General features: G+C 46.8%; 2 protein-coding genes across 2 annotated transcripts; one reads left to right on the forward strand and one right to left on the reverse strand.

Moving 5' to 3' along the window:
* Positions 1–4,900: 4,900 nt before the first annotated feature.
* Positions 4,901–20,606, forward strand: USP49 (ubiquitin specific peptidase 49; the record flags this gene model as incomplete). Its single annotated transcript, XM_079546520.1, has 7 exons — positions 4,901–6,283; positions 8,035–8,239; positions 10,189–10,297; positions 11,005–11,210; positions 13,444–13,586; positions 13,723–13,774; positions 20,557–20,606. 7 exons carry the CDS (start codon positions 4,901–4,903, stop codon positions 20,604–20,606), a joined length of 2,148 nt encoding a protein of 715 aa, XP_079402646.1.
* A 1,159-nt stretch (positions 20,607–21,765) lies between these two features.
* TOMM6 (translocase of outer mitochondrial membrane 6) lies at positions 21,766–22,668 on the reverse strand (the record flags this gene model as incomplete). The annotated part of the gene is made up of 2 exons (XM_079546434.1): positions 21,766–21,958; positions 22,343–22,668. One exon carries the CDS (start codon positions 22,666–22,668, stop codon positions 22,348–22,350), a length of 321 nt encoding a protein of 106 aa, XP_079402560.1. The 3' UTR covers positions 21,766–21,958; positions 22,343–22,347.
* Positions 22,669–24,220: the final 1,552 nt, after the last annotated feature.

A 24,220-nucleotide genomic window follows, 5' to 3' on the forward strand; every position in this document is an offset into this window, starting at 1 on the left:
TTTTGCACCCAAGGTTTTTAAACCAATTTGACAAAATGCAGTGTATTTGCACAGGATACCGAGGTTTGATGGAAACCAGGAGCACCTCAGGATGCTGTGCCTGAAGTGTTTTAGAACAAAACGAGATTCACATGAAGGCAAACGTGTTGTACTGAATGTGGTACTTACACCCATGGACTGGTGAGATGCTGCTGTGCTTCACTTTTGCCCTTCCCAGGAGAGGAATGAAGGAATTTAAGAATCATTGAGCCTGAGCTTCTCACCTGTCTTTGAGAGGTGACTTCCAGATTGCAGTGAAGGATTTGGAGTCGGTGTTCCAGACTTGTATTTATTCTGGATCCGTTGGACAAATGGATGATGTGTCTGCTTTCCACAGCTGAGCACCTCACACCTTTCCTGACCCAAAACCTTTTTTGTTTCATGAGGGTTGATGTAGGGAAAGAAAGAAGTGAACGTCAACAGATCTGTACAGATGTCTTGAATCAGTTTCCAAATGTGTAACAGTGGTACAAAGGAACGTAATGAAGTCATGTGTTTTATCTTAACACTCCTTCAGTGTTAAAATTGGTTTTGCTGCATTTGATTATTAAAGTTCTGATGGGATCTTGCCTTAAGTTTTCCCAGGATTGAGCCACACAGGTAAAGAAAGCAGAGGCTGACTTTGTGCTTAAGGACTGGAAGTCATTTGCAAAGTGAGAATTTTTCAGGCTATCTCTAGAACATTCCTGGGAGGCTGGGAAGAGCTGCTTGGTTGTATGCAATTAAATTTTTCCTGCTGCCCTTTTTCTCCATCCCATATTCGGGAAAGAAAAGGTTCAAGAAGGGAAGGAAAGGTCCACTAGATAGCTTTATTTAAAATTAGATAAATTTGATGGAAGAAATTGCAAAACCAGGATATAAACCCAATGTATTGTAACTACCAGGAGAAGATTTTGTGTTTGTTGTATCCAAGACCTTAAAATGCAGGGAGCTGATTCTCCATCACTAACCTGGTTACTCGTGCCTCATGCTAGAGGCTCACAGCAGCCTCAGGATCATAGAATCCTAAAGTCATAGAATTGCTCAGGTTGGAAAAGACCTTAAAGATTGTTGAGTCCGGCCACGACCCAGCCGTACTGCCCTGTGAAATGTCTTCAGTGCCTCCAGTATTTTCAGGCTTTCCCTCCACCTTGTGCAACAGCATGCAGGTTCTAACTCATCTTCCTGCTTTCCTCTAATCATAGCTTTTTAATTTCCCCTGCCAGTGTGTTGTCTTTATTCTCTCTGGTAGGTTGTGGCATGCAGTTTGTTTACCTACATAAAGCAGAGGAACAAATGCAGCCCTTAATTTGCCCTTAATTGACTGCGTGTGCCTTTCGCTGACTTACTCAGTGATCTGTTGGCATGTTGGCAAGGCTCACCCTTCAGACTGCCTGCTGCTAGCACGTGTTGCACAGCACCACAGAGCCAACTTCATTTATTTTTTTGCTTTCGTTGGGGGGGTCAAGAAAAGGGAATCAGGTAACAGGAGGAAGAAATCCTGAGCTGAGGAGCCTGGTGGAGGCTGAGCTCACACAGCAGCCAGGTGCATTCACTGCGAGCCCTGGGTGGATGCTGGGGCAGCTTTGGTGTTAAACCCACACTGACCAGAAACCAGAGATGTTCCCTGGGGGCTGTCTTAGGAGAGGGAGTTGAAAAGACGTGTAATGTAAGTCGTTTGCGCCGAGTCACACCGTGCATTTCCAGCCTGCGGGGGAAGCCCTGTGTATGTGTGCTGTTTGTTCACAGGGCTGAGGTTTGCAAGGGAAGCATCCTTAGATGCCTAAAGAGAAGGGGGTGGGGAATATCGTGTGATAGGAGAGGTGTTTTTGTCCTGAGAGAGACTGAATTGAAGCACTGCAAAGCTGCTTTGTTAACTGAACAAAGTTGTTAAAATATCTGTCCTTTTCAAACAGACCTCAATGGCCCACACAGGAAAAGCAAAAGCTGTTGACAAAAGGCTGTCATTCATACACCACAGCCTCCTTCATTGTTAAACATGGTTCTTTAATGCAGTGTATCTGGTGTGTGATTGATTTCCTTGTAGCCTGTTACCCAGCTGAAACCAGCAACATATCTGCCTTTTTGGTGTTTTTTTTTCCCTGGGAAATTGAGAATAAACGCAGCGCTCTTTGAAAATTCTGAGTGCTGAGACCTTGCGGAGCTGCTGAGTGTCTGTGCTGGGCAGCTGCTTCATCAGTCTCTAGAAAACAGCATTCAGAAAGCCCATCTTTTCTTTCCTGGTAGAAAAACTGGATATGCTGGTGAGACTCAAGGGTTAAATTCCCAACACTGTCGCATATGGCAGTGAGCAGAATCACAGATGTTGATGATACAACATAATTAGTATTCTTTTATGTAAATGAAGGCTGTCAATGTTACCATAGTGTCTATACTCTTTCAAGCTGGAATCTATGCGATGCCACTTAGTCTCTCCAAGCCTAGACAGGATTATTCCACAATTTTCTATCAGGACTTGAGCGGAAAAATAAAGAAGAAGAGGGAAAGGAGGGAAGAAGGGGAGAGAAAGGTGAGAAGGAACGCCTCCAGTTTGAAGGAGGAGACCAAAGCTGTGCTTTTGTTTACTGTAGGATTCTCAGAAGTGTCTTTGCAGGTCCTGGAATTTGTGAGAGAATGAACGCAGTCCAAGTGAGAGCTGCAGCCAGTCTTGGAGCTGCTTTGGAGGGACATTGGAGTGGTTCGGGCACTGCAGAGTCACCGCGTTGGGACTGATTCTGAAGTGGCTGCTTGTGCTTTAATCTGAAGTAGAGGAGAGTTGAAGAATAAAAGGCCTTTGTGGTACATAGTTTTATTTGTCTTTTTCTTTAACAGATTTCGTCTTTAGCAGCAGCATCACTGGAAAAAGACTGCAATTGAGGTAAATGTGCATCATTTTAGGTCCGCTAAAATAAGTTGTCTTAGCCTGGTCAGACAGATTTTCTATATACGTTTGCAGGCAACTGTTAAATATTTATTTCATGGCTTTCGGAAAGTGTGCTCTTTCCTTCGTTATATTAAACCCTGTTCCTCAGAAAGTGTTTTGTTTTTCTTAAACTAAGCATTCTCTCCACCAGATCTGACACCATCTGTGACATCTGTAACCACCTTGTGTTTGTTATTGCTGTCCCTCCTCTCAGTACTGTGCATATTGCAGTTCTGTAGCCACAGAGACATAAGCAAGCTAATTTAGTCTCTCTTGGATTATTACAACAGATACTTTATTTTCCCAATCTTTTTTGCAAACTGCAGGTTTTTCCAGTCTTTCTTTCCCGTGTAGTTCTTATTCTGTTGCAGTTTATTCTTGAAAACCATTCGTGACTTCATTTTTGGTTTTGTTTGAAAAATCATCCAGAAATGAAATTTAATTCAGGAAAGATTCCCCCCACGCTGCTCTCCTCCCCCCTACTTTCACAAAGTCACCAAAGCAGCCAAAATTGAAGCCATCGCAGGAGATGCACGTTTTTGCTCCATGTTTTTGCTCAGATTTTTCCGCTGCCATATGTTGGGTCACCCACTACAAAAGGCTGACGACGAAGAGGCTACATGTGATCAGCAGATTTATGGACGATCAGAAACGAAAACAGAAAAACGAAATTCCTGAGGGTCTCTTCCATGTGAAATTTCTTAACATCTGCATGCTTGGGTTCCTAAGCGCGCTCGTGCTTGGACTTCCAGATAACTCTGTTCTCTGGGATAAACTTGTTCTCTGTAGCTGAGGGGATTAATTCTGTTCAAAGCAACCTTGCTGGCTTTCATAGTTTATGTGCATCACGAGAATATTCTCTCTCTAGGGCTTTGAAGCTGCGCTTCCTTAGGATGAAGACTTAAGTAGTAATTAAATTCTCGAAGAACCGCCAAGACTCCTTTGAATGAAATGGGGATGTTCCAGGCTCTGAGCATTGCGTTGGAGAGGAAGGAATGTTTCAACGTGACTCAGTGAGTACTGCGTGTCAGCGGCTGGGGCTGGGTGCTGCTGTGGTGCTCCGATCTCTCTGGGTTGTGTTGGGATGTCGGGCTGCACAAAGCGCCGTGGTGCTGCCAGCTGTGCTTTGGTGTTCTGCCTGTGCTCCTTGCACAGCTGAATCTCTCCTATAAAACACACAGGACAAGGACTGAAAGCTTTTTCACACTACAATTATGATTGTAATACCCAGTTTGGAATTCTCTTCTGTTACAATATATTAATTTAGAGAATCAGCTTTTTTGTTTGTGTGTTCATCACACATGTAAACATGCAGCCATTCCGTTAGGTTTACTGTAACAAGTTGTTACATATTTCATTTCTTCCCCGTGCTTATTTTTTTTAAACATTAGAACATTTGGGGAAGTGAGGGGAAGTTGGAGACCTCAGGTAGAATGTAGAGCTGTGGGTTGCGTATAGATTGGTTCTGGTTATGGCAATTGTCTGATATTTTCATGGCTTCTGTGGAAAGCTGGAACCCTTGTCTGGTTCCTGATGACATGCATTCGAATTCCAAATTCATTTCATACGTATCAATTTCCAGAGGGCAGCTAAAGATCAAATGTATGTGTGGACTGAATTAATCTTTTTTCTCTGGAAAAACCCCCACAGTTTGGGTAGGGCATGCTGGCAGCTGTCTGGGCCATCCTTAGCACACAGTTAGACAGTTTGATTCTGTACGGTTTGTCAGTCCAGTATTTTTTGCTGGTAATGAAAACTGCGTTTAAAGAAATTGTGCGTGAAAACAATGTAGTTGGCCGAAGGAAAACTGTGAGTGGAATAACACAACACCTGTATTTTTGTAGGTCTTTACATCTAGTACAAAAGAGATCATTTTAGATGTGTACTGGCTCGGAGATTTTTTTATTTTTTATCTTTTTTTGTCTTACAAGGTCAAAGCAGCGAAGACTTTTGTAAGAGATGGATAGATGCAAACATGTTGGGCGGCTACGACTCGCCCAGGACCATTCTATCCTGAACCCACAGAAGTGGCACTGCGTGGACTGCCAGACAACTGAATCGATCTGGGCTTGTCTGAAATGCTCCCATGTAGCCTGTGGGAGGTACATGGAGGAGCATGCACTAAAACACTTTGAAGAAACCAGACATCCATTGGCAATGGAAGTGAACGATCTGTATGTGTTTTGTTACCTTTGTGAAGATTACGTCTTGAATGATAACCCGGAGGGTGACTTGAAATTGCTGAGAAGTTCCCTGTCAGCGATTAAAAGTCAAAAACATGATCCATCAACGAGAAGCGGGAGGACGCTGCGATCCATGACTTTGGGAGAGGACGTGTGCAGCCATCAGAGGAGCCCTCAGGGACAATCTCAGATGCTTACAGCTCTCTGGCACAGGCGCCAGTCTTTGCTTGCCAAGGCACTGCGGACCTGGTTTGGTAAGAGCTCCAGAGGCCAGCTGAAGTTACAGCAAAAGAAGCAGATGGAGGAGTTGGAGAAGAAGAAGGAGGCGGCGAGGCGACGACGGCAGGAGATGAAGAGACAGCTTCTGGAGGAGCTGGCAAACACTCCTCCGAGGAAGAGTGCGAGGCTGCTGTCGCACGTGCACAGAGAGAACTTGATTCCAAGGAAATTCAGGGAGGTGGCGACTGCTTCCCCTACCTCAAGGCAGATGCAGAGCAGCAGATTGAATCAGTTTTATTCCATCCGGCGTAAGCATCTGATGACTCCCGGGGTGACGGGTCTGAGGAACCTGGGAAACACATGTTACATGAACTCTATTCTGCAAGTGCTGAGTCACCTCCAGAAATTTAGAGAATGTTTTTTGACACTTGATCTCTGTGAAACGGAAGAACTCTTGGCCAAAACTGTGAACGGGAAGTCTAGGTTGCCTGGCAGATTGGCAAATGGATCTGCTGCTAATGAGTCAGGGAGGACTGACAAAGTGGGATCATACGGCACGCAGAGCTTGCCAGCTGGCTTAAATGGCAGCTCCTCAATAAGCAGGAGTTTAGAACTAATACAACCCAAGGAACCGCGTTCAAAGCACATCTCCCTCTGTCACGAATTGCACACCCTCTTCAGAGTGATGTGGTCTGGCAAGTGGGCCCTTGTGTCCCCGTTTGCCATGCTGCACTCTGTGTGGAGTCTGATCCCGGCGTTCCGAGGTTACGATCAGCAGGACGCTCAGGAATTCCTATGCGAGCTGTTGGATAAAGTGCAGCAGGAGCTGGAGTCGGAAGGAACAAAGCGCAGGATCCTCATCCCTTTCTCACAGAGGAAGCTCACCAAGCAGGTCCTCAAGGTGGTGAACACCATTTTTCACGGGCAGTTGCTCAGTCAGGTACGCACCTGGTTTTGCACAGAAATCAATTGGAGTGGTTAGCACCAAGAAGCGAAGGTTTCATTTCTTCAGAAACCACCAAATACTGAGAGGAATTGATTGGGAATGCCTCCTGAGAATGAAAACTGCTTAATTGCTGTGCAGGTTCTCAGGGTTTTGATGCTTTTCACATCTGTTGTTAATTTAGTGCCACTTGGGAATGACATCTGCTCTGGTATGGAAGTTCTGAGCTCTTAGTTTTAAGTTTATTGTGTTTTTAAAGTATCTTTGTAATTTTTATCTCTTTGCTTTTGTTTCTGTGGCTACAAAGAATATGATGAAGGACAGAGGGCAGTCATCCTATGCTCTGAAGAAGAAGCTATTCATGACAGTTTTTCTTTGCAGGCATTTGAATGTCATCTTGAGATACTGAGTGTGCTTAACATGTTTCTGCAGCAGATGATTGCACCCGCTCTGTCACACTGCTTGATCTCTTATTCCTGTGCCATTGCCCTGTCTGAAACACATTGTGCCCACAAGGCTGACCCTCAAGCACAGTGTGTATGAACATCCTCAGCTACTTTTGCTTTTCAGGAGAAATGAATGTGTGCATAACTTGATGCTCCAGGGCCTGCAGGGTCGGACCACGAGGCGCCCTGTGTAGGTGTGATCTCATTAGTATTTGTGCAGTTTTCCTAGTGCCATTCTTACTAAGCTTACAACTCACAAGAACTCATAAGTGCACATTAAATATTAAATAGAAAAGGTGTATTTTTCAAGTTAAAGCCTTTGTTTTTTTTTAGGGAAAGAATGCTTGAAGTCATGCTTCATCTGAGTCATCTTTGCATTGCATGAAATTCTTGTGTGCTTCTTAACCAATCATTCTTTATTCAGCCCTGTCTCTTGGCTGGAGTTGTGTTGTGCCCAAGGTCAGTGTTTCTAGTTAACTGTGGGAAGATGTTCACAAATCATGTAATTTATCTGTTATTATTTACAGTGCTGTAAATAACTGGACAAGCTGTTTATTCAACGTAACTTGTATACAGAGACTGGATTTAATTTTAACCCCTCCAAGACTTCCTTCCTTATCCACAGTGACTTGCAGTCACTGGTGCCTTCAGTGGATGGAGTTGGCTGGAGAGCCAGTGCCAGGCTGGAAGCTGACTTCCTGGTGGATGATTTCCATAAGAATGCAAAGTCTGAATCTGCTTTCTGATTTCATTACCTCTTCGTTTTCTCACTTGTTGCCTCTGAGTTTAGTTGAGAACGTTTCTCCTGTTCTCACTAACAGTACCCCAGGATGATGTGAGAAAACAAGTGCTTTTGAAGTTTGTCTTTTTGTGCTCCAGTCATGAATAGTTTTTGCATAGTTAGCAGATGAAATGTGCAAGGAAAATAGAGAAACAGTGGAAGAAAGTGGCACGATAAATGCTAACGTTTACTGGTTGCAATTCCAAACTGCTTACTGCCAGCTGTGAGAAAACCTCATGCCTGTGTTACACCTGTAATGTTCTTCCTCTGAACATCATGCAGGTGAATATTGTCTCCATTTTTGGAGATCTGAGGGAAGTAGTTTAACTTACTTGCTCAGGATAGGTTTAGCTTTCAAACTGGAAGCAAGCAACATTTCTCTTGACTGACTGAGTGTTTGTGTGTCTGTGGAAACACACTGCCTTCTGGGCACGATGGTGCTGTTGAGATGTGAGTGTAAATGCCTGTCTGCAAGTGTCCTTTGCATAACTTCATCTGTGTGTAAACATTTTAATTCCCAGGTCACCTGTATAACATGCAACTACAAATCCAACACCGTTGAGCCCTTTTGGGATCTTTCCCTGGAGTTTCCTGAGCGCTATCACTCTATTGAGAAGGGGATTATCCCTGTTAACCAGGCAGAGTGCATGCTGACGGAAATGTTGGCCAAGTTCACAGAAACTGAAGCTCTGGAAGGGAGGATATATGCGTGCGACCAATGCAACAGTAAGTCCAGAGCTGCTGCTGGCTTTGCCAGTTAGAAGCACCGTGTTTTCCAAGTGAGAGATTTCTATTGTGTTCTCAAGACAAAACGTACATGTCGTAACCAGTACATATATTGCTGTTCATGCTGTTTCGTATCTTCCTGCTGGTGGCTTCTGCTGCTCCTTCAGGAATCAGTTTGGAACCAAAAAGTCATTCTTCTGTTGTCTCTGCTACTGAGCAGTGCGATTTACCAAGGATTTAATACAGCTCTGCTTAGAGCTGCTCTCGCTCTGTGTGTTGGAGGGAAGGCAACTGCAAGAGTTTGGATGCAGAAGGGTTGGACTTAAGGACAGAAAGGGGCCATTATACTGTATGTTTTTCACATCTGTGTGGCAGGAAAGCTGTTGTAACAAGTTTTCTGTATGTCATCTGTTCCCTTGTGTCCCTTAACCAGAAATCACAACCGTGGATTTCTCACATGTGCCACCAGGTTAGTTTTTCTATCTCTCTGTTGGTGTTTGGACAAAAAGCAATGAACTGACATTATTATGGAAGGTTCAGGTTGTTATATTGCCTGTTATTTGAATGCATGTATTTTGCTGCGCTCAGCTGGAAGATTATTTCTGCTTTCCTGCATAGGTCTGACTGTAAGATCACAGAATCACAAAATCACAGAATTGTAGGGGTTGGAAGGGACCTCCAGAGCTCATCAAGTCCAGCCCCCTGCCAAAGCAGTTCCCTACACCAAGATCATTATATGAAAATAGTTTTACCCTTGTGTCTAATCATGTAGCTCAGCTACTCTGATAAGCTGGATTTGAAATTTTTGTGTGTAGGTATTTATGGCAAATATTCCTCCCCTTGTGTGGAAAAGCCCAGTAATTCAACTTACATGGCAACTAAGCAGCTGAAGCAGCAAGCATTCATAGAAATCTTTTTGCTGTCAGTGTGTGAATCTGCTCTTGAGCGTATTCCCAAAATGTTAGGGAGTAACCATTCTCTTAGCTGTTCTGAAAGCCAAATACAGTTCAGATTCACAAGTAATGTTTGCAGAGTGTCAGCACGGACGAGTGCGGCTTTTGCCTTAACTCAGTTTCCTGTGGTTCCTTGTGAACACCAGAGTTAAATGGCTGCAGAAATATTAACCAGCTAAAAAAAAAAAGAAAAAAAAAAAAGGCAGAGGCAGACAGCCTGCATCTGAGCACCAAAAACTACTGGGGGCACTGCCTGTCAGATGAGATAGAGGAGGAGCAACCATCTGTTCCAACCCGGTGCGGTGAGATGCAGAAGTCTAATTAGCAGGTACATTTCTTATTGGAAGCACTGACAGCCACCTGTCTTCCTCATGGTGCAGTCGTATGTTTGGTGTACTGGAAAGAGTGATCACTGGGAAGAGAAACCTTTCTTCCCTCTTCAGTTTCTGTTTAGCAGTTCCTGTGCCTTTGTGAGCAGTCAGAACTCCTGGAAGTCGAACCTTGCTGGAAGCATTTTTCCTCTGACTTGGATTAATATCTTAGAGCCATCTTGTGATGGCCTGGTAAATGGATCAAAGTAGTACTTTGAAGAATACGGTGTCCAGGGCTGTGATTTGAATGCTGGTAGTTCACCTGTTGAAATCACTGCAGCCCTGGGTGCCATTGGCCTGGCTTCCCCTAAATACTTTGGTGCACTTCTTAGAGCAACAAGTCAGCACAAACAGCTCAGGGTTTGATATCTGATTGTGTGATTATCAGCATGACAAGAGGGAAAAAAAAAAAAGAAAAAAGCTTTCGATATTTTCAAGCATGGCTTTTATTTCTAGGAAAGTTGCTGATTTGCAGAGGCATGCATAGGATGGAAGTGCAAGTAGACACACCTTGAGTGTTTGTGAGGTGGACTGTTGCTACTAGAAGAAAAACAGGCTCTTTTCCATTAAAAATAACAATAATGGCATCTTAACAATCTTTGCTGTGATTTTTTTTTTCCCATAGGCAAACGACGAAAGTCTTCTCCCAAGCCTCTTGTTCTGAGTGAAGCTAAGAAGCAGTTGATGATCTACAGACTACCTCAGGTCCTCCGGCTGCACCTTAAACGATTCAGGTGAGTGGGGCAGTGCAAGGAGCTGCCAGGCACACAGCTGCTGTCTTCTGGGAGAGAAGTGGTCAGCGTGGCCTCAGCTTCCCTTACCTTCTGAGCAGTGTGTGCCTATAAATGTTTTACCCAGCCCAGCTGTGTGATGCACACTGAGTAACACCAATGTTAAAAACTGATGTTTGTCCCATGTTTTCATGTGGTGCAGCGCGTTGTGAATTGTGCTCAGCAAATCTGTCTGGTCTTGCAAACAGCTTGAAGCAGTGGCTGTGAGGCAGGTGAACTGATCTGCTGAGTGAAAGATGGGATGAATTTTACTGCCTGTATCAGCTCTTTACCTATTGAAGTAAGACTTAAACACAGTTGAAAATACGAAGTTTCTAAACTGTTAGTGTAGGTAATTATGAGATGTGAGAGTTTTATATTTGTATAATTGTGCTTGACCTTTACATTAGGTGTTCTGTTTTCTTGAAATTGGCTGTTATAAATCTAAAGCATACCTTCAGCTAATAAGCATCAGGGACAGAAGCAGTTTTATGCCAAAGATGACCGCAGTAGATGTTAAAGTGACAGCAGATGAAAAAGTTGTGGTGCCTACTTGAAGGAAAACTCCTCAAACTGTGCTGCAGTGCTCCTGAGTTCGTCTTCCATTCCTGCAGCCCTCTGCCACTGCCAAGAAAGATTCAGAGGCTTTGATGATGCTCTTGTGTTTGCAGGTGGTCTGAACGCAATCACCGTGAGAAGATTGGGGTCCATGTCCTCTTTGACCAGGTACTAAACATGGAACCTTACTGCTGCAGGGACTCTCTCTCCTCTCTTGACAAAGAGACCTTTGTCTATGACCTCTCCGCTGTGGTGATGCATCATGGTAAAGGGTTTGGCTCAGGACACTACACAGCATATTGCTACAACACAGAGGGAGGTGCGTGTGCCTTATTACAGGGAAACAAATTCAAGAAATCTGTGTTTTATTCCATAGATGTAGTGTATTGTAAAGCTTCATATCAAGGTTGTTTAGAAACAAGTTTCCTGACACTCAGTAGTTTGTTTCCCAGCATGTATTACTGGTAGCACGTTTTCTTTTTTTTTTTCAATGGTGTGTGTGTAAAGAGCACAGATTGCTGCTCTTTGCTGTGCGGCGCTTTGGGATGCCTTTTATTGCTCACTGTTAACAGCATGAATGCTTCATTTTCTCACGGGATGTAACTCTGTGAAGCTAATCCAGCTGGGTCTTTTCTCAGCATCCTTGGGATGGTGAGATAAACAGAAAGTGTTTTGAAACTGGACAGGAACTATTCATGAATGACATCCTCAGGGTTTTTGTGAATTTCCAGCAGTCTCTTTCTTCAACTGAATCAGCACTGTTTCTGCCTTTTAACTGATGGAGAAAGAGGTACAAATTGGCTTTCTCCAGGGAATTCTTATTTTCCTTATTGAGTTTTGGGGCCATCATGTGAAATTGGTTAAATTATCATTTGATATTTGTCAACCATGTTAACAGCACAGAAATGGTAAAATGTTTTCCATATTAGAAACTCCTTCTGAAAGCTTCATTAGGGGAAAAGGCAGAGGTGCCTTTTCTCCTACATAACCCTTTTTCTCTGGGATGTCTGCTATGAACAATTCCAGAATGCAATTGGAAATGATTGAGTCCTGAAGGAACTGGCTGATGCAGTCACCAAGCCACTCGTAATGATATTCGAAGTGATCAGGCAGAGGTCCCAGGTGACTGGAAAAAAGGCAGAATAGCACTCATTTTTTTAAGAAGAGTAGAAAGGACCCAGGGAAAAAGCACCTTGTCTGCCTCCCCTCAGCGCCAGAGGAGACCGTGGAGCAAATCCTCCTGGAAGCTATGCTAAGGCCCATAAAAGAGAGGGAGGTGCTATGGGATAACCAGCATGGCTTCCCCAAGGGCAGGTCCAGCCTGACCAAACTTGTCGCTTTCTACAGTGGTGTAACTGCAGCAGTGGACAGGGGAAGGGCCTCTGATATCCTCTGTCTGGACTTCAGAAAGGCCTTTAACATCGTCCCCCACGACATCCTTCTCTCCAAATTGGGAAGATATGATGGGTGGACCATTTAATGGAAGTGGTTACGGGATTGTATGTAGAGAGTGGTGGTCAGTGGCTCAGCGTACAGATGGAGATCAGTGATGAGTGGTGTCAGGGGTTGGTACTGGGACCAGTGCTCTTTAACATCTTCATCAGTGACATCAACAGTGGGATTGAATGCAGCCTTAGGAAGTTTGCAGATGGCATCAAACTGTGTGTGGTGAGGTCACACACCCGAGGGATGGGATACCACCAAAGAGACCCAGACAGGCTGAGCAGTGGGCCCAGGAGAACCTAACGGGTTCAGCAAAGCCAAGAGTGAGGTCTGCACCTGGATTGTGGCAGCCTGCACTCAGTACAAGCTGGAGGCATGAGGATGGAGCACAGCCCTGCCAGAAAGGACCTGGGGGTGCTGGTGGGTGGCAGCTGGGCATGAGCCAGCACTGTGCCCTCACAGCACAGAAAGCCAACTGTATCCTGGGTGCATCCAAAGCAGTGCTGCCAGCAGGGCCAGGGAGGGGATCTGCCCCTCTGCTCTGCATTGAGACCTCACCTGGAGCACTGCATCCAGATGGGGAGTCCTGAGCACAGGAGGGATGTGGAGCTGTTGGAGCACATCACAGGAGGGCCACAGAAGTGATCCCAGGGATGGGACACTGCCCTGCAAGGACAGGCTGAGAGCTGGGGCTGTGCAGCATGGAGAAAAGAAGGCTGTGGGGAGATCTGAGAGTGGCCTTTGTTATCTAAAGCGGGGGTTAATAAGAAAGAAGGCTCTGTAGCAGGGTCTGTGTGATAGGACAAGGGGAAATAGTTTCAAACTGAAAGAGGGGAGATTTATATTGGGCATAAGGAAGTAGTTTTCTACAGTAAGAGCAGCGAGGCATTGGAACAGGCTGTCCAGAGAAGTGGTGGATGCCCCATCCTTGGAGGCATCTGAAGTTAGGCCTGACCAGGCTCTGAGCATCCTTACTGAGCAGCAGATGTTCCTGTTCATGGCAAGGGAGTTGGACTGGGTGATCTTTAATGGTCCCTTCCAACTCAGAAGATGTTATGGGTCTCTGATGCCTCCCCTAGTAATGTCTTCTTTCTCACTTTGATTCCTAGGTTTTTGGGTCCACTGCAATGACTCCAAACTGAATGTATGCAGCGTGGAGGAGGTGTGCAAAACCCAGGCCTACATTCTTTTTTACACTCAAAGAACTGTGCAGGACAAAGCAAGAATCTCAGAAAAACAACTCCAAGCTCAGGTGCTGTCCAAAAATACTGATAAAGACAGAAGACTGACATTCCCATGATGGGAAACTCTGTGACTCAATTAATGGTCTCTTGTTTGTTTGTTTTTGTTTTTTAAACCATTGGTGTTCACATCTTTCCTCTCTGTAGGGAAAAGGGCTGGCTGCAGGAAGGGGATCAGGTTGTGGTGGTGTTTGCCCAGGTTTGGAGAAATGTATCAAGCTGTGCAGTTCTGATATGTAAGAGTGTAGTCAGAAACTTGTTTTTTAAACAAGGTTGTTGAATTACTCAAAGCAAAGAGTTTGATGCTTTGTATTGTTAGTCTCATATTAAAATGGAATTGAGTAAGGCATATAAGAAATGAGCACAACCAAGAAATAGCAGCATTCAACTGGTATCACAAAACCTTCAGATCGTCATAGAGCTGATAAACCTCCAGAAGGAGCAGGTTTAGTACCTTCCTTTAACTGTCGTCAGGATTTCCACCCGGGTATTTCTTTTATGGCTGTTGAATAGTTGGAGCTGGCTGCCCTAAAAGCCTTTCTTGCTGAAGAAGTGTTTGACATTCATCAGCAAGAAGAACTGTTGCCCAGCCCTCAGCTATCTGTGGTACCGATTTCTTTGCCCTCAGATAAAGGCAAACAAATGGCTGGCAATTTCTTTCAGTAGGTCTTTTTCTCAGTGTTACTGGGACTTTATGCACACTTGATAGTCTGCTCTCTAGGCTGAACTGAACTGGCAGCTAAATTTGCTAGGAATGTAATTCTGGAAACAGTTCTGCTCTGGAGAATATTTTTTGTTTTATTTTTTAAAACAAATAAAAAAACCAAACACCTTGTAATAAAACAAGAACGTACCTGTGTGATCAGAGTCACATCTGTTTGCACTGGCAGCAAAAATAAAGGCCTGCACTGCACGTTTCTGCTGGCATAACTTTGCTGATCAGGGTTAGAAAGAAGTGAAAACCCTGACTTGCACAGCTGTGACAGCAGAAGCAGTGACTGGGAGGCAACTTACACTGGCAGATGAGCACTTTGGTTTGGTTTGTTTTCCAAGGGAATAGCGTGGAGGTGACAGCAGTCGGAGCCAGAGCGAAGTGCTGCTGACTGCACCTGCAGTGGCAATACTGACAAACTGGTTGTCACACGAGGCCCTGAATGACTGAAGGCAGCGAGGTTGTGCAGGTGCAGTGGGCAGCGTTTAACCTGTGAAGCTGTTATTCCTGCTGGGTCATAAAGGGAGGCAATTAAGTTAACTGTCGTATTCCTCAGTTTGAAAAGTTACAGAAATGTGTCTGTGAGTATCATGGTTGTAGAACACAGGGCTCTGATTGACTGGTTCTGGTCAGTCCTCAGCCTGCCGTTGGACCTCAGGAATTTTTGTAGTTTGGAGTCTGGCTGCTCATGTTTCTTATTGTCATCAAATCTGAATATGTGACTGCAAAGAGATGTGTTGCATTTCTTGTTGGTTCTTTTTTTCTTCTTTCCTGAAGCAGCTGTGGGTTGAAGCATGCAGTTCTTCAAGCACTTGATGCAGTGTTCAGGTAGGGGAGCTGGAAGCTTGTTTTTCTTCCCCTTCCTACTTTCATCCTGGCTGGCATTGGCCATCAGCCACAAATTGACAGCTGTGCATTATTGTTGGAGTGGGCAAAGAGGAAAATCCCCCAAACACAATTCCTCTTTTTTCACTGCTGCTACTTCAACTTTTGATTTCCTGTGGGCACTTCAGCTGCTGTTAATCACTTCAGTCATGCAGAGATGAGCAGAGCAAACAAGAAACTCGTCTTTTGTTAGAGCACAGCGCCGCTCCACGTCTCCTCTGTCCATAAAGAATCCCATTTCCTCTGCGTCTGAGCAGTGTGCCACTTTTTCAGCCTACACAAACTGATTTTTAGCAATTAAGAATAATTTGGGTTTATATGCTTGCTTTATTTTGTGGAGGTTTTTTTTTGTTTGTTTGTTTTTAGACAAACCAGTTTGAAACAGTCTTATGGGAACAAATTAAAAGATTCTAATTCTGTTTCTCTAAATGTTGCATGGTCTGGAAGGATTTCCTGTGAATGTCTGCATATCTACGTGTTTACTAGGTAGCTTTTTTTTTTCCCTACTAGTAGTAAAAATAAATAAAAATATTATAGGCCAGACTGAGTACAGAATGACCCAGCTTAGTGCAGGGGAAGCTGGTCTGGCTTCAGCACAGGCAGAAGTTGACATTCATGAAAGAATGAAAATGAAATGCTTGTGGTGTTCAGATCTGTGCTGGAGGCTTCGTTAGAGCATAGTGCAGCTTTGTGGAGACTGCTTGTCTCACAGGGAAAATGAAAGGAAAAAAGGTGTTCGGTGCTGCCTCCTTAATCTCAGAAGTGAAGGGAAAATGGAGCAGTCATGTTTGCAGTGACTGCCAAATACTGTGATTGCATCCTGCATCCCTCACCGTGCGGGCGCCGTCTGTGCAGATTGATGGTTGTTGCTGTAGTGAGCCAAGACTTTGCTACAAATGCTCATCTTTTGACTGAGTGTTTTGCATTAGTATTTGTATTCAGGTAGAAATAGGATTGTCATGTGAATGGACTAGATTACAGAGGGGGGTGGGAGCAGCCCATTAGCCGTGGGTGCAGCTGGTACCCCGCAGGTTGTGTCGTGTTTGCTGTTGACAGTTTTGACATTAGTGACCTCTCCATGTAGCCTGGTTGCGCTGAGATGTGGAGATACTGCGGTCAGAAAAATGTTGCCCTGATAGGGAAGGAATGAATTATACTTCAAAGTAAACTTGCTTTTTCCAGCACTGTGAGGCTTCTGAGATATTCAGCTTTTATTTGGAAGCGATAGCGTATAGCATTTTTTATGCTGTTTGGTTTCTATTGGTCTGCTGTAGGCATCTTCATATAAGCATAGCTCAATGTCCCTGCCGTGGTGACACTGTTCTATAGTGTCTTGTTTGCCAGAAATAAAATTGGAAGTTACCTCTTTATATTAATAAGACAAACATCAAGCTTGCGATGACTGTGAAGCCCACTGAAGTGAATGCCTGCCCACGGGCTGCCTGTAACACAAGCTCTGTCCCTCCTTTAATGGTGTGGCTTGAAATCCTGCTCCAATCCAGGTGTGTATTCAGAATCATTCCAAATGTAGGCTCTACTCCTGCAAGCACCTAAGCAACTGATCTAACTTAACTCAGGTGTGGAGGTGACGCTTTTGAGTCCCAAGCTCAGTGTCTGCAGGATCAGAACCTTTGTTCTGGTTGAACTGGGAGTGGAATTTGTTTCTGTACATGCAGGCACACCTGTGCTGAGGTTTCAGTCATGTAACAAGAAGCCAGATGCCTTGAGAGATGCTGAGAGCAAGTGTTAAACTCCTGGCACTGTGCAGGTTGCTGTCTGAAGGAAAAGCAAACCACAGGACACTTGCAGGCTGTCAGGCTTGTGAGTACGCAGCTCTTGGCACAGAACTGTTCCCAGCACAACCTTCTTCTCTTCAACTTGTACGTAAACCAGTGTTAATTTTTTGCTTTTAAGAATGAAGAACCTTAATGTGTTTGTGGCCAGATAGGCTGCAACATTGGCTGTAGTTATTGGGAAATACTTTATTTTAGTTAACATTCTGCCTCTAGCAAGTTAGTTGCATAAATTTGCCTTTGTTACCACTTTACTACCTGCATGCCCAAGTTGAACTATGCATACTGCAAAAACAGTTTCTCTGCAAAGCAATGGGGAAAAAAAAAACCACAACAAAAAAAAGACACTTTTTTCCCCCACTGTTTCCAACCAGAACAGTTCTCTGGTCTGGTTTGAAGTTCTCTGTTCAAAGCTGTCAGTTCTCTGACAGCTTTGAAGCTGTCAACATGAAGCAGCAAACAGAATAATGTGCATTAAGTGTGTGACGTCAGACTCTTCTTGGTGGCTGTGTCACCCCCATTTCCTTAGGGGATTCCAGCCATTCTTTTTCAGCACAGGAATATAATTGGAAACAGTAAAAGCACTGAGTGCATCCTGTGGACTCACTGTCAGAAGTTATTTTTGCTTCTAAAAGGCAAAAGCCATCTTCCTAATGTCCAACTTAAATCTCCTCACTGTTAGCTTGAGACCATTTCCCCTTGTCCTATCACAGCCCCTGCCAGAGTCTGCCCCCTTCTTTCTTACAGCCCCTTCAGATACTGAAATATTGTCCTGGGGGTAATTTAGACACACTTGTGTTGATTGTAACATCCCCAGGCCCGAATGTGCTTAATTGCATCCTGACAAAACTTCTGGCTGCTGCCAGACCCCAGGATAAGCTCCAGTGGAAGTAACAGTACTGCAAAATGAGAAGTATTTATGGAAGATACAATAGACAGGATTAGTTTTACCTGCCAACACAATTTAGTGAGCTAATTTTGTATGATTCCTTAGATTTGGTGCCTTGTATCCAATAACATTTTGCATGGAACAGAAACACTGGGAAATAAGTCCTGACTGAAGCAGCAGATTTGTGTTTTGTAGGTACTCTCAGCATCACTGGCATCTTCACATTTCATGTCCATATGAAGAAGTTGACCAGCAAGCTCAGAGGCTATGATTTTATCCTTACATGTTTGAAATATCTGTATATGTCATAATTCAAGGAACAGCTTGTTCAGAGGCCAATTGGATTTAGATTTTCTCATGTCATCCAGTCCCTTCCAGTCAGTCACTAAGCTGAGCTCTGGCAGAGCGTGTGGTGCAGAGCGAGGAATAAAAGCTCCATGGGGGGCTTTTGGTAGAGGAGCTGTGCCTATGGAAAGGGCCTTCTGTCCCAAACCTGGGTTTGGATATAAAACCTCAATTTAGTGCTATCTCATGTCTGTTACATTAATATTGATGCCTGCTTATTGCAGATGGGAATCTGAAGCATTCCGGCAGGCTTTTGAATTTTGAAACCCACAGCATAGACTGAATGATGAAAAGCAGAATGTGTTTGTCACCTGTACCTGTTGGTGATTATCTGTCTTAGTTGATTTAAGGGGTGTGCCTTTAGGCCACTTCTGTTGTGCTTGTTTTATTTTAAATTCTATGATTCTCTGTGTGTGAATGGGTTCCATTTGTGTAAATGATAACTTGCATGGTGGGCCAAAATAGTTTTGAGAGATCCGATAGTCCTACTAATGCAGTTTGGAAAGTACATTTCCAGAAGGGAGGGTGGGGGGTAGAGAGAGAAGGGGGAAAAAAAAGACAAGACCAGCCCAATGGGCCCAGAATTGGCTTTAACCACTGCTATTTATTGTCCTGAAGCATATGCATGATATGGAGGAATGCACTACAGTTACAGAGCAGTGCTGTGCTACTGATTTTGTGCAGGCTGGGGGCCAGGAAGGAGAAAGGGAGAATGAAACAAGGGGACAAATAAAGCCAAGCTGAGCACAGCAGCGATCTACTTCCAGGAGAAATGGGAAGCACTGGATTTGGTGACCTTATGTGTCAGAGGATCATGTATTTTGCAGGCAGGGACATTAACAAAATCCAGACGCAGTCTCATCAGCTGCAGTCTGGGTGCAAACATTTCTCCTACTGGTAATCTCATACTGCCAAATGAAAGGTGCTTCTCCATTAAGTATTCCTAAGGAACGGGACCCCAAATTCTCGAGTTTTTAGAGGGAGCTGCCTGCTTAAAGCCCCCCATGTCACTGTAAATGCTTGTGTAGCTGGAAATGAAACAAGAGATCATGCAGCTGATGATTTGAACACCATTTGATTTGTACTTCTTAGTCTCAGTAACGTGCTTTCTGTGGAGGCAGCAGGTGCTGAATGTAATTCTTTCCATGCTGAACTGCTGGGTCTGGCCCTGACTCCTCAAAGTAGGACTTTGTGGGGTAGAAAAGGGCTCCCTCTGTGTCTGCTCCTGTTTTACACTTTCCATGTGAGCACATCTTCATTGGAATGTAGGGCTTTTGAGTGCTTCTCCTCTTGAAGAGGAACAAAGAGGAACAAACGCCCCTCCAGCACGGCAGTGCTAAGTGTCGAGAACTTAGGCTGTAGCCTTCTCTCCTTAGAGAACCATATCCATGCTATGGGGATAATTGTTACACTGAGTCAGTATGAGTGAATCAGTGCAGCGTCTGTGGATTCGCGAGGCTAAAGAATGTATGATAACATGGACAAACCAGAGCTTTGCAGATGAGCAATGCCACTGCCAGCTTGTGGGGTACTGAACGGAAACTGTAGCTGAGGAATTCGGATGGCTTACCCACGTGGCTCCTCCTTTGCACAGGGAGTGCAATGTCTGTTCTGCACAACTCTGTGCCTCTGACTCATGAACGCTTCCTAGCTCATCTTCATTCTCCTCATATTTATTAAATGAAGTTACGAAGCCTGGCCCTTATGGTTGTTGCCTACTGCTATGAGATGAACTCCAAATATCCATGTGAAAACCAAGTGTACAGCTTGTTTGTCAGACGTGCTGAGTACAGGAACATGCCACTAGCAACCTTCAGCCCATTTGGAAGAGGCCCTGTTTCTCATGTGTGCTTCAGCTTTGGTTAAGCAGCCACCAGCTATACAGAAGGCACAGCCTTCTGTACATTTACCTAAATGAGAGTTTTACAGGAAAGGAACAAGTAGGTATATTTGTTTCCAGTAAAACTTCAACCAATTTTCTTTTGGGTGAAAACAGCTGCAATGGTCAGGATGGTTAAAACTGTCTTCAAGAAAAGTGCAGCCCAGGCAAACTCCCTTGAGTTGAGACAGGCTTGCAAGGGATGCTGCCAGGGAAGCCCCCCTTTCTGCTGGTGCCCTGGAAGTTCCACTGCTGACCTGAGCAGGGGTAGAAGGAAAGCTAATCCTCAGGGCTTCTGAAGTTAATCCCACTCTAAGATAGCTGGAAGGGTGCTGCTGCAGGCTGGTTCGAACACGAGCATTTCTTTCAGTATGAAATCCCCTTGCAGCCACTACAAAAACGAGTAAAAAGCTACTTTGCTTTCCTGGTAAGGATCAACACTGGAGTTTGGTGGCATTTCTGATTTTTTTTTTTCCAGTCACTTCTGTGGGGGCTTTAAGTCAGAACAGCCTCTGGTATCTGCTCTGAGTTTCTGCTCCTTTTGTCGTTAATGACTTAAGCTGCTGTGTCCCATGCTGTGCTCATGACTGAGGCTGCCTCTGCTTCAAGGACGCTTCAAGGCAGCAGCAAGCGACGAGAGAATCCAATTAATTACTGAATGTGTTCTGGCAATTTGGCTGCCTCACAGCTCGGTGCAAACACTCTTGAAGCGCTGCTTCTGATTGCAGGTTGAGCAGCTTTTATTTCAGTTGTTTGTGAAGACAGCAGCCACTAAGTCACCTATGGCAGCCTTATATACTTAAGTGTGAACTGCTCCCTGCTGAACCCAGGCCTCAGGAGGAGATCAGTGTGTTCTAAATCAAAACCAAGATTAACTACAAAATGACCTACTGTTCTAATTAATCCCCTTTTCCTTCACAAAACCGTTCCTGCAAAATTTGACATCCTTTTGAAGTACAGATAATCCATTTCTTTACAAGATGTTAAAATTTCTGCTTCGAAAACAGCATTTTAAAATATGTTTCAGTAGTGGAATACACTTCTCTTTTGGGGCAGTTCTCAGTCACAAAACACAAGCAGTACAACTGCAAAAGAATGTTTTCATTTAAAACCCTGTGCATAACTGCCCAAAGAATCCAAAGCCATGCTGCAGTCAGACTGCCACAATGCTCAGGGCTGGGAAGTCATTCTGCTCTTCAGGCAGCATATTCTGGGAGCTGCAGCGTTCTGTCTCTGATTGAATTAAAGCTACAGCTCCCACGTCAGCCTCACGTCATGCTTTCAGTGTCCCTTGAACAGCTTCACCACCCATAGCGGGACTTGAAGTCACTAAAGGCAAGTTGTAGTTTGAGTCCGGCGCACAAACATGCTATGCAACACCAAATGGCTTCTTCCCACAGAGCCCTGATTCCTGTACAGTAAGTGCACCAGCTTCATCTCAGCCACGCACGATCCATGCACCCTTCTGGTGGTTGGAGTTTACCCACAGCTTCCCACGGTTCTGTTTTCCTTTTGAACAAGGATCCGGCACACAGCCCAGGACTGGATTTGTTTGTTTGTCTTTCGGGTGTGAAATAAAAATCATGTTTTTATGATTTTTGTAAATCTTTACTCTTTTTACACCTTCTTTTTGTAAACTGAAGTTTCTTATTAAAAAAAGAAAAATTTCACTGTGTCATGTAATTATTCTACCTTTATTAAGGAACTGAATGGTGATACAGAAAAGAATTCCATGCACAGTGGCTTTACATGCTCCAAGAAACAATTCTTACTGCCTTTTGCAGAATGGGTTGAATAGGAGTTCTCCCTCTGCCACGTGGAAGTTTTTCTGCTCCCTGGCACTGCTTCACATGGGACGGCTTTCAGTGGGAGCAGCAGTTCTGCAAAGGACAAGAATGGAAGGTGCTCTGTGAGCACTTCAGAACTTACAGCTGCTGACGAACTCCCATTTGGTGCCGGGCTGTGGCAGGAGGGCAACTCTTCCGCCTCGCAGCTAAGTTCTTCCCGGGCTCTGTAAGAGTGGAGTCAAACGGCGTCGTCTCAGTCTGCTTCCCGAGGCAATCCCGCTCAACAGCCCTTGCGCACAGCGGGCCGCTCCGGGCTGAGGCGCGCTCCAGCCGCAACCCCCCGTCCCACCACATCTCCGTCCGACACAACCCGCAGAACGCCCCGAGCTGGAAGGGCCCCACCGGGAGCACCGCGTCCCCGCTGAGGCCGCCTAACCGGACCCCCGCCCCCACGGCGCCGCCCCCGCCGCCACTCACCGTCGCTACGCCACGGGCTGCGGGGCCATCAGGTCGATGTCCGCCAGGTTGCGGGCGACCCACACTCCGGCAGCGAACAGCCCCACGTTCACCAGCAGGTTCCTGAAAAGCACAGCGGCGGCTGCCTGCGGGCCCCGCGCCCGAGGAGCCGGCCCCGGCCCGGCCCCTCTCCCTCTCCCGCCCCGCACCGACCTGCGGAAGTCGTTCCTGTCGGCGGCGAAGCGGTACGCCGCCCGCAGCCACCCGCCCGGGCCCTGCGGAGGAGGGGGACGAGGCTGTGGAGACGATGCAGCCGATCCGCCCGCCTGCGCGCCGCCCGCCGCCATCCCGCCTCCCGCCGCCCGGCGCCGCGCGATGACGTCACCGCCCCCGCCGGCTGCGGCCTCGCGCTCCGCGCCTGCGCGGTAACGCCCCGCCGCGTGCCGAATCCTCTCGCGTGTCGTCGCGCCGGTAACGGCTGTTGCGTCCTGCGCCTCCCAGCGCGGCTGCGGGCGGCGCTGCGCACGGAGCTTCGTCCTCGCTTCGTCCTCGCTTCGTCCTCGCTTCGTCCTCGCTTCGTCCTCGCTTCGTCCTCGCTTCGTCCTCGCTTCGTCCTCGCTTCGTCCTCGCTTCGTCCTCGCTTCGCCTCGCCTCGCCTCGCGGCGTTGCGGCTCTGCCCTCGCCGCTGGCCCTTCCCTTCGTCGCTCCGCGCTTACAGCCGGCAGGACAGGCTCCGCACCGAGCGGTGGGAATCCCGGCCCCCTCCTCCCGCGCCCTCGGGGCCGTTGCCGCAGCTCGTACCCCTCCGCCCCGTGGGACGAGGGCCACATGTAGGTGCCGCGGCTCCCTCGGGCGACAGCGGGAGGGACGCCGAGGATCCCGGCCCTCCCCAGCCGGCCCGGGAGTCCGCCGAGCCCGGGCTGGGGAGGCCGGGTTGGATCGGAGCAGGCCCCGCTCGCTCCGCCGCCGTCCCGCGCGAGAAGTGGCGAGCCCCGAGCCCTGCGGCCCGTTCCCGGGCGTGTGCCGCAAACCTGCGGAGAGCCGTGTGCGGGCGGAGGCCGAGCTGGGCGGGGAGCGTGGGAAGGCTTCGGGGGGCCCGAGAGGTCGGGGCTGAGCGCAGCGGGGACGGCTGTGGATGGCAGCGCTGTGAAGCTGAGCTGGGGGAGATGGGAACGCCCGTGCTGCGGGATGCGCTCACACCGCCTCTTTCCTCGCAGCTGAGGGCTGGTCCGCTAAGGAGCGACTCCGTGCAGGGGAGGGAGCAGGGATGGAGCAGCGCTTGGGCAAGATGTCCTCGAGGCAGCGGTGCAGGAGGGCGCGCCAGGAGGTAGGTGGGGCTGCGGATGGGCTGGGAGCACAGGAGCTGTGTGGGACTCGGGAGTGGGGCAGCGAGGGTGGGGACCCACTGCTCTGTTGCTTGGGATGCAGAGTAGCTTGGAGAGCATCTCCATGGTGCAGGAGCGAGTTGGGAAGGCCGGGAATTGTCTGTGACTACAGGTGGGAGGTATTGGGCTCCCCATCCCTGCATGACATCCTTGTTGTAGAGGAGGGGGAGGCTGCAGCAGCGGGGAGGCTCTCATGCTGCTTTCCTCTCCCTGTGTCCCCTCTGCAGCCCTATCTGCATCAGGTTGGGCCGCCGCCTCCACGTGCTCGTGGCCCCCAGGATGCCTGGCGCGATCCTCTGTGGGAGCAGCAGCACTGGAGAGCCAGGGGAAGAATGCATCTGGTAAGAGATGGGGCGAGCAGCAGGGCAGCACGGGGTGGGCAGAGCTGTTGGGGTTCTCCTTCAAATTTGGGAAGAGTGGGACTCCCCTGGGGAGAGTGGAGAGTTGGGAAGAGCAGAGTGGGCAGGGGAACCCAGAGTATGGCCAAAACCCCCCTGGAAGCCTGCAGGATGTG

Source organism: Tetrao urogallus, assembly GCF_951394365.1.
Source record: "Tetrao urogallus genome assembly, chromosome: 24".
In the NCBI taxonomy this organism is placed as follows: Eukaryota; Metazoa; Chordata; class Aves; order Galliformes; family Phasianidae; genus Tetrao; species Tetrao urogallus.